The sequence below is a fragment of the Dermacentor silvarum genome, chromosome 11 (genome assembly GCF_013339745.2).
Source record: "Dermacentor silvarum isolate Dsil-2018 chromosome 11, BIME_Dsil_1.4, whole genome shotgun sequence".
In the NCBI taxonomy this organism is placed as follows: domain Eukaryota; kingdom Metazoa; phylum Arthropoda; class Arachnida; order Ixodida; family Ixodidae; genus Dermacentor; species Dermacentor silvarum.
The window spans coordinates 14,039,829-14,053,055 of record NC_051164.1 but is presented as its reverse complement, the minus strand read 5'-3'; the positions used below and the strand labels follow the sequence as shown (position 1 = coordinate 14,053,055).

Sequence of the window (13,227 nt, the reverse complement as noted above, 5' to 3'; positions counted from 1 at the left end):
TCTTTGTTTCTTCCTTTCTTGTGTCTGTCTTTTATATCGCGCTGAGTTACTTGTTCAGTTATGAAAAACCAACTAGCCCAACACTTAACTATTCTAGAATAAGGAACCCCAGTTGGTCAAAATTTTGCCGGAGTCCCGCACTACGGCGTGCCCTATAATCAGATTGCGGTATTGGCACGTATAACCGCTGAATTGAAATAAAGCTATTTAACTTAATTGCAAAAGAATCTCAGCGTGTCCATAAGTAATTAAAAAACTTCAGTCACTTTTATTTGTTTAGGTACCCTAAAAGCTCCAGAGGGCATTACATAGGGGGGGGGGGGAGCAATACAAAATCATTGTGTCAAATATAGACACCTGAACAAAAGAAAGAACAAGCAAACGGAAATGCACAGATTTGAATTGGGTATAAAGAAGGTTTAAAGAGACATTCAGAATGTTATTCGTAATTAAATCATGTGCCACGTGAGAAGTATTACACAATTCTGAATGCGCACATGAATAACAAGAACACACAAAAAAAAACACAAAAAAAACCGTGATATGAATTCCGGAAATGGTAAGTATAGTATTATAATATGAAGGTTGAGGTGACACATTAAGATGTATACGAGTAAAAAAAACAAAACAAAAAGAAAACGGAAACGGTATACAATTCCATGAAGCGCATAAACGTATGCATTGAATGAGATTGTTCCTATCAGTAGCAAACCTACGTATAGCAGTATAGCAGTATAGCTGCATAGCAGTTCATCCTGATATCTAGATATTATTGACATTGTAAATCTACCGGGATAGAGATAACCTTTAGTTACCGACCTTGTAAGAAAGCCGTCTCGCAGTACACGTTACGCACATGTTCTGCGCAACGTAAGGTAGTATTAAAATACATATAGCGTAAAGCAGCAAACCAAACGATTTACCGTTAGCGTTAACGTTGCATGATCTACTCTGTGCATGTGCAGGACGTTAAGTGATGCTACGGTTTCAAATCAATATGCTTTACCATATTACAGCTTTGTACCGAGGTCATCATCATCACCACCAGCCAATTTTTTTTTTCAATATTCACTGCAGGACGAAGGTCTCTCCCTGCGATCTCCAATATTACCCCTGTCCTGCGCTATCTGATTGTAATTTACACCTACAAACTTCCTAATTACATTACCCCACCTAGTTTTCACCCCCCGCCCCCCACCAAGGTGTAGCATAGTAAAGTACATTTGTCTCTGTGACACGCGCCTCCTCCGTCCTCCCAAAACGTCCGTTCTTTCTGCAAAACGCAGTCGTTCGTCATGCTTGCTGCAAATAACCGCTTGGCAGATCATCAAGGACAGATATTTTGAAATGCGAACTCTTCCCAATGGGGAAACCATCTTAAAAAAGAATACGTACAACCTGTAGTGTTGCGTTGTGTTGCATTCTAGCCCACCGTGGCGCCACTAACACCAGTAACACTAACGCTGCTTACTAACGCTGCGAAGTGGTTCCATTCCATTCGTGTATACATATATATATATGCCATGACAATAAACAGCGCCGGATCAGGCACGCGAAAAAGCTTACACCGTGGAGCGCCGGTATGGTCATTGTACCGAAGACGTCAGGTTCATACCGCATCTGTGTCGACCTTACCAAGCTGAACCAGGTAGTGTTGCGAGAGCGTCACATCTTGCCCACCGTAGATCAAGTTTTGGGACTTCTGATTAATGCGCAAGTGTTCTCGAAGCTTGACGCAATATCCAGCTTTCATCAAGTAGGGCTGGCAGGAGAATCTCAAGAATTAACGACATTCATCACGCCGTTTGGACGATATTGTTACCGTCCGCTGCCATTCGGGATAACGTCAACCCCGGAAGACTTCCAGCGCCAATTGAGCTACATTCTTGAAGGCCAAGGCGGCGTTGTGAATATAATCGACGACATTTTGGTTTTTGGCCGAGACCGGGGAGAGCATGACTGCCGGTTTCAAGCAGTGCTGGGCCTTCTTAGGAACGCCGGGCTGATCCTCAATAAGTCTAAATGCAAATTCGGTGTTACAAGCGTCAAGTTCCTTGGGGCAATTATTAGTGACAGTGGTATTTCGCCCGACCCACACAAGCTTGCCACTGTCAGGTGCATGGAACCTCCGGTCTATGTCGGCGGTGTCCCCAGACTATTGGGCATGACCAACCACGTGGGACGGTTCTTACCACACTTGTCATAGGTGACGGCACCCATTCGTGGATTTCTCAACAAGAAAAGCGAGTGGACGTGGAGACCAGCCCAGCAGGATGCGTTCCAGAAGTTGAAGGATATGATGTCGTCCAACATCTTCATGGCGAACTACCACCCACTGCACCCGACCATCATATCCGCAGATTCTAGTTCGTTTGGCTTAGGTGCTGTTTTGCTACAAGACCCAGCTGAGTGGGGAGCGTAGAACTGTGGCCTACGCATCACGCTCCCTCACACCAACGGAACAAAGGTACAGCCAGACGCAAAAGGAAGGCTTGGCAGTTGCATGGGCAGTCAAGCGGTTTGACGAGTATGTCGTGGTCTAGACTTCACCGTCGAGACTGGCCACTTACCGCTCACGTCACTGCCGGGTTCCATTGATGTCAATGCTTTATCGCCAAGAATCCAAAGGACTCGACTAAAGCTCATCGGCCGCGGCGGCCGCATTTCGATGGAGGCGAAATGCAAAAACGCCCGTCTGCTTGCGTAGCAGTGCACGTTAAAGAACCCCAAGGGATCAAAATTAATCTGGAGCCCTCCACTACGGCGTGCCTCATAATCAGAACTGGTTTTGGCACGTAAAACCCCAGAAAGAAGAAGACTAAAGCTCATGAGGTACCAGTACTGGATTATGTACGTTCCCGGGAAGCTGCTGGCAACGGCTGATACTCTTTCAAGAGCCCCTGTCACACCAGCATCCACGGCTGAGGGAAACCAAGTGGAGTGGTATGTGAGTGAGGTTGTCAGCAGCATCGAGCAAGATACACCAGTCGGCCATTAAGCAGTGGGTCAACACCACTCGATGGATGGCGAGTGCGTCGCCCTTGTGAAATACTGCAGACAAGGTTGGCCCCGAAAGAGCAAGGTTCCATCGAAGCTCTTGAAGTATTGGAAGTACCAAGGGGAGCTGACGGTATGCAAGGAATTGCTTCTTGAAGGAGGGCGTCTTGTGATTCCAGAAGCTCTGCAGAGGGGCGTTTTGGATGCAATCCATCAGGGCGTGAACCGGTGCGGGGCACGTGCCCGCGACTCTATTTCGTGGCCTAACATAGGTAAAGATATTGCGTCAATGGTTGGATCATGTGAACGGTGCGCAACTACAAGAGTTCAGCGGGCTGAGCCTTTGCTACCAACACCTTCAATGGAGCCCATGGCAACAAGTGGGGGCAGATTTGTTCCACCTGGAGGGACAAAATTTTCTGCTGCTTGTGGACTACTATTCACGCTACCCTGAAGTCATCACGCTACGCAACACTTCCAGCCTAGCGGTGATTTCGGCTATAAAGAGTGTCATATGGCTCGATTCGGCATACCGGAAGTGCTCCGAAGTGATAATGGACAACAGTTCTCGTCACACGAGTTTGCAAGTTGTGCGAAAAACTATGCGTTAAGTCACGTTACTAGCAGTCCCGGTTACCCCCAATCAAACAGTGCATTAGAACGGGCAGTGCACACAGTGAAGGACCTCTTCCGCAAGAGCAATGAGTGCTTCCTGGCACTGCTAGCGTATCGCGACGCACCAGGTGTCACGGGTTACAGCCCATCGCAGTTGCTCATGGGTCGGCGGTTACGAACACGTGTACCCAGGGACCATGGCAAGCTGTCTCCAGAAATACCACCACCAGACATCTTCTCCCAAAAGGACACCACCGCCAAGAAACGGCAAGCTCGGAACTTTAACCGTCGCCACGGGGTGCGAGAGCTTCGGGACCTCTCTTCAGGGGACGAAGGGTGGGTAACTGATGCCGAGTGCCGCGCTCAGGTTCTCAGCAGAGCCCAGTGGCCACGCTCGTACATCGTGGAAGCACCCAGGGGTGTAATGCAGAGAAACCGACAGCATCTGGTGTCTTTTGCAACCAAGCAGCCCACTCCAGATTCAAGTGCATCATCTCCCGATAAACCAAACCTGACATCTCCAACCTTATTTCCAAGCCCGGGGCCAAGCCAGGAGGAAGCATCACCCGGCAAGCACGAGAGCAGTGCCAGGCGCGACACGGGTGTTATCCCCCAAAAGGTACGTTACAAGGTCTCGAAGGCGTGTGGTGCCACCCAAGAGACTGAACTTGTAAATCTGACCTCGGAAAGGAAGATGCAGTGTTGTGTTGCATTCTAGCCCACGGTGGCGCCACTGACACTAACGCTGCTTACCCCTCTAACAGAGGGCGCCACTGAAGTGGTTTCATTCCATTCGTATATATATGCCATGACAATAAACAGCGCAGGGCACTTCGTTCGTTACCGGCCCAGCAGAAGGTCGCGTCATTCCTCTCGTCTCGACACAACCGGGACGGCAGCCGCCCTACCGATGTCTGCACCATGCCACATGCGTTTGTTTGCTTCTTCAGAAATGTGACGAAATGAGTGACGGATGTTATTGGCAATTCTGTCAATGTTAGCGTAAGTATATAGGTCTGCCTAAATCACGCTTTATGTCCGAATGCCACTAAGCAGTCGTTAGCATTCGAATTTACATTCATGAACTTCGTGTACATTACGCCTGGCCTCCCGAAAAAATGAAGCGCGACCGAGTGAAAAAGAAACGTAACGGAGTTAAGTCAACGATGTGGCTGTTTGTCATGAGAATAGCTTCAGCAAAATACGGAGCATGTAGCTAACTTTGTTCATGGAACCAGTTGGGTGCAGAATTTGGGCCATTGCTTCTTTGATATCCACACCGGCAGAAGAGTTTTGTACCTAAAGCACTGCTGTAAACACTCTGGCATCCCACAGCACAGCAGGCTTTGTGCTTTGGACGCAGACTCATTGCAGTTAATGTCGAGAAGCTTGGTTTATAGTTGAAATTTATTGATCCGAAACAGAACAAAACAAGGAGCGCGACGGGACTCTGTATAGTGATCGATGCCGCTGTTGCTGCTGCTCATCTCAACGTATTTGGTTCTTTATTTATTTATCACCTAATGCAGATCAATCCACACACTTCCGGCTTTTTCTACGTATCACCCAAGAACGGCCTCTTACTTTCCCCAAATATAAAGAAGGTGGCTTGTTTAGTTCAGCATTGTCAGTGTGGAAACCTACTACGTCACTAGCAAAGTAGTAAGAAATGAGAATTAGGTAAGTATTTGCCACGATCATAATTAAGCCATAAACGGCAATGTTGCACCACACATTACAGCAATGATGCACCTGGTTTTCACTTATTGCGAACTATGTAGTATGTAGAATAGCATGTATTTCCGACTCGCCCAAGAGAAAGAGAAAAAGGGAAGAGAAGACAGGGAGGTTACCCAGTGTAAGTACGGCTGGCTATCTTGTGCTGGGGAAAGGTTTAACGGACTAAAATGTGATAGAAGAAACAAATAGAAAAATAAAGTTACATAAATTCACACAATAACGCGATGCTACGTGCTACAACTTTCAATGTCGGTCGCACAATTGGCAAGCCCTTAATAACTTGAGCAGAGCACTTATGTCCTTGAATACCGAAACCCGTCTGGACCAGTGTTCGACAACTTTTTCCAGTGTCGAAGGGCGATCGTCCAGGTTTTCAAACGCGGTCGCGAGCACTTTTCTGGCCACATTGCAAAGGGTTGCAATGTGGTAAGAAATGTGTCCGCGGTTGAAGAAACTTCTCGGGATGACCATTGCAAAGAAAAGGGAATTGAACTGGCGCTTCGCGTGGGCTAAAGGTGGCAAAGTTTTCGCACGTCAAACGGAAACATCCCGCATTGTGCGGATTGCATGTGAAGCTGACTTGGAAAAAATGTTTGACACAACATCTACTCGCTAATCGCATTGCTGTCGTCGCCACAGTTTCTCAGATATTTTGTGAAAACTATGCTTAGTAACATAGACATTGCAAACCATGGCGACTATCTCAAATTCTTGCACTGCAATGCGCAGTCCGCGAGAAATAAATACGACGAGTTGACTTTATTTTTTGATGGGTTTCCTTATAAATTTGATGTAATAATGTTATCAGAAACTTGGTACAAATATGATGACGAGGTACTTCGTGTACCCGGTTATCAAACTTTATTTTTAAACAGGGCTACACGTCGCGGTGGGGGCGTGTTGCAGTTGGTCTCGAATGAATTGTCATGCACGATGCTACCAGAATTCTCCCTTATAACGCCAGACTATGAAGTCTTAAGCGTGCAATGCAAAAAATATGTTTTCGTTGTGATGTACCGCCCGCCAAATGGGAATATGGACGCATGCCTTTCTTTCCTTGACAGACTGCTAAGTTTCGTCTGCATAAATGACCTATATCTCGCGATCGGTGGGGATTTCAACGTTAACCTTTTGCAAAATACTAAATACGCGCGTGATCTGCAACTACTTCTTGAATCGTTTTATTGTAGAAATGTGATAACAACCCCCACGCGCCTTAGCAACACTTACGATAGCCTTCTTGACCTTTTTATAACAAACTGTGCTAACGTAGACACAAGATCGGGTACCATTGTGGCTGATATGGGAGATCATTTACTTATTTATATGTTCTGTCGGTTCGGTGCAGATTCTAAGGGTGCTCGTCACGCCGAGACATTTCTTGTCCAAGAAATAAACTGCAAAACACTAAGCACGTTCCGTAATGAAATCTCAAACGTAGATTGGGCACCTGTGTTTCAATGCGCCCACCCTGACGGAGCATATAACACGTTTCTGCGCATCTTGCAAAATGTATATGAGAAGTGTTTTAAGTTTAAAACCATTAAAAATGTTCTAAGATTCGTAAACCATGGCTTACTAATGAATGCGTTGCGTTGTCATGATAAGCAAAAAGAATTCATTATACAATAAGTTTGTAAAAGCAAGGGATCCAACTGATTTTACAATGTTTAAGAAATACCGCAACCAGGTAACAAAGTTTTTGAGAAATGCTAAAAAACATTATTTTGAAAACCTTTTCAGTCAAATGAGAAATCGGAGTGACAGGCTATGGCGCGAAATTAACAAATTATTACATCGCAATAATTCCCAGACTGCTGAGCTCGAGCTAATTCAAAATAACAGGACTATAAAAGGCGCAGAACTTGCAAATAAATTTAACCATTATTTTACTAGTTTGGAAAAAAGCGATCACAATGTGGCCGTAACTGCATATCTAGGTCCGCGCAATGCACATACAGTTTTCTTTGCGCCAACAACTTCAGATGAAGTCTTTTCTACTTTTATGTCCTTGAAAAATAGCAAAGCACGTGACATAAACGGGCTAGAGATAAGGCCAATAAAGTTTGTGCTTGACATCTTATCACCTGCACTTACCCACATTTTTAACCTTTCAATATCTACTGGAATCTTCCCTCAAGAAATGCAGCGTGCGAAAGTTAGTGTCATATTCAAAGCTGGTGATAAAAATGTGTTCTCCAATTATCGGCCAGTGTCTGTCCTACCCGTCATATCAAAAGGATTGGAAAAAATTATTTGCAAAAGAATAACGTCTTTCTGTGATAAACACTCAATCATAATGACGCAACAGTTCGGCTTCCGTGAAGGAATGTCAACGGAGTTGGCTTTACTAGCACAAAAGGAGCTAATATTGAACAGTTTTGAAAACAAGGAATTTATATTAGGTGTCTTTATTGACTATTCTAAAGCGTTCGATAGACTTAATCACCGAAATTTATTTACAAAACTAGAACATTACGGATTTCGAGGTGCGCCTCTTGATTTATTAATTTCGTACCTAAAGCACAGAAAACAATGCGTTGCCATCACGTCAGAACAATCTGATGAAAGAGAAATAGCTCAGGGAGTACCACAAGGTAGCATACTAGGGCCAATACTGTTCAATATCTACATCAATGATATAATAAATATTTCTAAAGATGCCCACTTCATAGTTTACGCAGATGACACAAGCATTTTTTTCAGATCACGCGATATAAGCAACCTCTCAGTCATTTGCAATACATCCCTAAAACAATTAGCTGAATGGAGCACAGTTAACTCGCTAAAACTGAATACTACAAAGACTAAAGCTATCCTTTTCACCCCGCCACAACGGCATATCAATGAAGAGTTTAGAATACAGCTTGGAACTGATAGTATAGAACTCGCGTCAAATGTTAAAACCTTGGGAGTTGTTTTTAATGATCATCTGACGTGGAATGATCACGTAGACCTTATCGCTACACGTTTAGCTAAAGCTTGCGGAGTGCTCTGTAGACTACGATATATTTTACCGCGCAACGTAAAACAAATCATTTATAATACCCTATTTTCCCCTCACTTAACCTATTGTCACTTAGTATGGGGTAATACTACAAAAGTCAATCTACAGAAGTTGACTGTGCTCCAGAAGAGAGCAGTTCGCCATATAGCAAATGTCCAGTATGATGCCCATACTCGAGAGCTGTTTACCACCCTTAAAATTTGCCCCTTGAAACATTTTTATAATCTTAACCTTGCTCTAAAATGCCAAAAATATTTCCGATGTAACAATCGTACATTTTTGCAGTTATGTAATCTTACTGCGCCCATAGTTATCTCGTACAACATTAGAGAAAAAGCAAAATGGCTGTTGCCTTTTTCACGTACCACATATGGGTTCAGTAGATTATCACATTGCGTACCAAGCTTGCTCAATAAAATTCAAAGAGATGGCATTGACATAGAAAAAACTTCAAGGAGTGCAATAATGCAATATGTTATGGAACACCTGCTTTCGAAACAATAACATGTGTTTTTTGGTAGCATGACTGATTGCCTGTGGTGTGCTTGTTTTTGAACCTTTTGAGTTTTCTTCTTTACATTTTTGTAATCTTGCGTAGTTATGAGGTTTGCATATAATAAAATCACCCTTCACTACGTATACGACAATCCTTGTAATGCATATCAAACCTGCACTTAATTGTAAAAAGAGTTGATGTATTTTTTATTATAGTAAATTTTGTATTTTTGCTGCTTTCTTCGTGCAAAATTATCACGTTGTTTCTATTTTGTTGCGAGGCAATGCCTTTTGTTACCACTATGTGCGTATTTCGTAACTGACATAATTGTTTTATGTATATTTTTTCTTTGCACTCTAATATTCTGGTCTTGTATTTACTTTAGTTATACCAAATTGGTATACATGCAAACGAAAACTTGTCTACTTATGTGATGTATTTATATGTGTTTCTGTTTTTGGCTGCCAAGGATAGGGGCAAGAACCTTGTCAAGCTGCTACTTAGCAGCTTTTTGTTCTTGTCCTCGCATTTGTTATGTGCAGATGCTGTAATGAATGCCAAATAAATTGATTGATTGATTGATTGAAGTGCTTGATCCTCTACTAGCCAAGCTTGGTTTGTTGCTGTCCGAAGAAGCCTTGATGCCGCAAGCAGGGCTGTCGGCCATTCCAATGCGGAAAGAATAAGCGTTCGTGAATGCCACGCCGAGCCACAGGCGGCACAGAAGTACTGCTTCCGCTCGTGGTATTCCTGGTGGAAGACTGAGTTGTAGACTTCGATCCAGTCAGCGGAGACGTGCGTTGGTGAATTGCATTCAGCTTAGATAGGGGATCTTAGATAGAAGATAACGAACGTCAAAGTATGCCGACACTACACACTATGATAACCAGTATGTTTGCAAAATACTAATACAGTAAGTGCCCACAGAGCCTGGCTTGTGCTGCCGTAGACGTAACCGAAATGGCGCAATGCGCACGCATAAAGTGACAAATTGTGTGTGGAACGGCGAATGCGTCAGCGAATGCGCCGCACGTCGGTGACGTCGACGTTGACAGCGCCGACGAAGACGTGACGACGATGACAAATAGTGCATGACAACGCATGCGACGCATTTGTGTCTTCTGTAGTGCTCCCTCTGTGTTGCGAACCGGCCAGCTGGGAAAAGAAAAATGCTAACATATTCGGATATCTACCTCCATTTAATAAAGTCGATTGCAGAGGAAAATATTGCGTTGCAATTAAAAAAGCAACCATAATTTATCGGTGGTTCAAGTGTGGACTACTTCTGATAATAAAAACATAAAATATCGCGATTTTAAATAATCAAATACCTGGAATAAAGTAGTCAAGCTTGGTTTGTTGCTGTCCGAAGAAGCCTTGATGCCGGAACCAAAACTCTCCTTAGCAAGGGAGAACACGAGAATTAGAACAAGATAAACCATGTTTTCCGTGAAGTGTTGCTACGAAATGGATACCAAGGAAGTTAGACAATGTGAGCGGAACAGAAGATGCCCGGATTATTTATAAAAACATTGGTCCTAGAATAGTGCGCCGTATGCATGTTATTTGACGACATGTAAACCTATTCGTATAGTGCCATGACATGTTTTCCTTTTCCCTGTATTCATTGTGTTATTCGTGGTGCAGGGCATACTTCAAGCACTTACATTGTTCTCTCTCCAAAACAACGTTTGGCGACACTCTAGGCATTTCTAATCCTCGAATAAATTGTACTCAATGCTGCCGAACATCTGTAGGTGTTCCTAATCTTTGCGATGTTTTCGAGGACTTCCACGTATAAATGACACGCGCGCACATAGGCACATGTATTTCACTTCTTGGTTTTCGATGCGGTTCCAACAACACAATCGCAGCAAAACTTTGATTTGCGTGAGTTGGTTCATAGCTATTCAAAAGGGGCAGCGCAACTGAGACGGAGAGAAACATCAAACCAAAATAGCGCAGCGCTTCTCAGGTGGTTTTGTGTTTCTTTGTCCCCGCCTCAGGCGCAGTGCGCCTTTGGAATAACACAATTGCAGCTGACCGAAATATCCGCTTATTGTGTACTGTCCTTTGCATTGCATATCAGGTCAAGAGCGAAGATTTCAAGCTCATGTTGAAGCAGCAAATATTTTATACCCCATGTTAGCCGCCAGGAGAAAAATTCAATTTAACCTCAATTTGTAAACACGGTGTTCTAAAAGCTGAAATATTTTGCAATAGAGACGTTCAAGCAAAATCAGCGTATAAGTCATCCAAGTTGTTTCATTTTGTTCATTTCCGTGCGTTTTTTTTTTTTTTGACGTTGCTAAGAGGAGAATCTTCCATAGCCAGGCTAAATTCAACACAGTACAACAAATACAGTTAGTGAACATGCAGCATTGCTTCTCGACGTGGTTTGATTAGCATTAGCTAAGCTACAGTAATGAACAATAACAGAGCGTCGCAAGTAGGCACTGAAACATAACGAAACGTAAATACTTACAAGGCAAGAATTAAGAGAAACGAAATAAAGAAAGTGCAGATCCCACCCACACTGGGATCTTCGGTTTATGCAAAACTTTCTTTGGTGCTTGAAAAGAGTGCTGTTTCTGTTTAACGACGATTTTCAAGTATAGATCACATGACCAGATTGGATACATCTTTCACTGGGAAATGCCTAGCTGAATGTTGCGGAGCTCCAAAGTGTGCATACTACGTATGGACACGTGTACATGTTAATCTTTCACCGGTGACCGCTTTTCACCGGCTAACAAATGTTAAACGTTATCGCTAGGCACAGGACGCGCCAGCATGTGTCGGAAGTTTCTCGAAAGTTATCGATGCTTCTATCCGTTGTCTGTTTTCACCGACACTTACGTAATCTGATTGTATGAGCGACGTGAATTGTCTAGTACTTTCTGGAAGACACGCGGGCACCAGGGATTAGAGCACTGCACGGCTCGGGCTTACCCGAAAGCCCGGGCCCGGCCCGGCCCGTGGGCCGGGCCGTGCCGGGCCGTGCCGGGCCGGGTAGAGCAGTTTTTTCACGGGCTCGGGCTGGGCTCGGGCACGGCGTGTGCTTTTTGACCCGGGCCCGGGCCGGGCTTGGGTTTTCTGACGCGGGCCCGGGCCGGGCTCGGGCTTTCTGGTGGTGTGCATGTTACGTGCAGCGAGTTATTCTCGGGCGTCTCAACTCTAAAAAACATGCATTTTTCGGTCTCGGGCCGGGTTCGGCTGGTTTCGAGCCAAGCTCGGGCCGGGCTCAGGCCTAAGGTAAAGGGGTGGCGGGCCGGGCCGGTCGGGTAACGTAGATTATTTCCGGGACCGGGCCGGGCCCGGGTCTCGCCATAAAAGTTTTGATCGGGCTCGGGCGGGCAGCTCAAAGTAAACACGGGCCCGGGTCGGGCCCGGGCTGAAAAAATTGGCCCGTGCAGTACTCTACCCGGATTACTCCGGAACCTTCGATGACTCATGTACAAAAGTCGACGCGTTTCGCCCTGATCAGACTTCGACGATCGCCGACTGTGTTCGCCGCAATCATTGTGCTTCGAGTGTAGCTTGCTTTTGTGGGCACAGGTTCGCCCATTAAAGAATTAAGAAAAGCCATGATAGAAGCCCGAACCCCGAAGACAGTACCAACGTTGTCCCGGACGATCGAGCTAGCCTCAGGCTACGAAACCAGCCTCTGGAGTACGGACTTCTTCCCGAGAAGACCAGGAAGTGCACTGCCACGACCGCATCAACAATGACAGCACCAGTGCCGCCTACACCGATCGTGTTACAGCAACCCCGGGAGCCACCGAGGTTCTGCGGATCAACATTTGAGGATCCGGAAAGCTAGGTGGAGACGTATGAAAGGGTCACTGCATTTAACAACAGGAACAGCGACGACAAGCTGCGCCATGTTTTCTTCTCATTGGAAGATGCCGCCAGGACGTGGTTCCGGAATCGGGAGTCGACTTTGACAACATGGGACCTGTTCCTCCACGGCTTCCTGCAGACCTTTACATCGTCGTGCGTAAGGAAAGGGCCAAAGTTCTCCTGGAAGCCCGGGTGCAACTGCCCAACGAAAACATCACGATTTTCACAGAGGAGATGACTCGCCTGTTCAAGCACGCCGACCCCTACATGCGAGAAGAGAAAAAAGTTCGCTTCTTGATGAGGGGTGTCAAGCAAGAGCTCTTCGCCGGATTGATACGCAACCCTCCGAAGAGTGTTGCTGAATTTGTTTCTGAGGCCACAACCATTGAGACGACGCTCGACATGCGGACAAGGCAATATAACCACCGAGCACTGGCCGCGAACAACATTGACGTTCAAGCACTTGGCAGCGACGACCTGCGCGAGACCATCAGAGCGGTCGTTCGCGAGGAACTGCAGAAGCTCTTTC

At 45.3% G+C, this 13,227-nt stretch overlaps 1 protein-coding gene across 2 annotated transcripts in view; it reads right to left on the bottom strand.

Moving 5' to 3' along the window:
• The window catches only part of LOC119432994 (uncharacterized), a 39,729-nt gene extending 29,353 nt beyond the window's left edge, over window positions 1-10,376 (bottom strand). For both annotated transcript variants that reach the window (XM_037700135.2, XM_049659232.1), the window contains exon 1: window positions 10,187-10,376. In XM_037700135.2, the coding sequence (XP_037556063.1) occupies window positions 10,187-10,297 (111 nt within the window). In that variant the 5' untranslated portion in view covers window positions 10,298-10,376. The remainder of the gene's footprint in view (window positions 1-10,186) is intronic.
• Window positions 10,377-13,227: the final 2,851 nt, after the last annotated feature.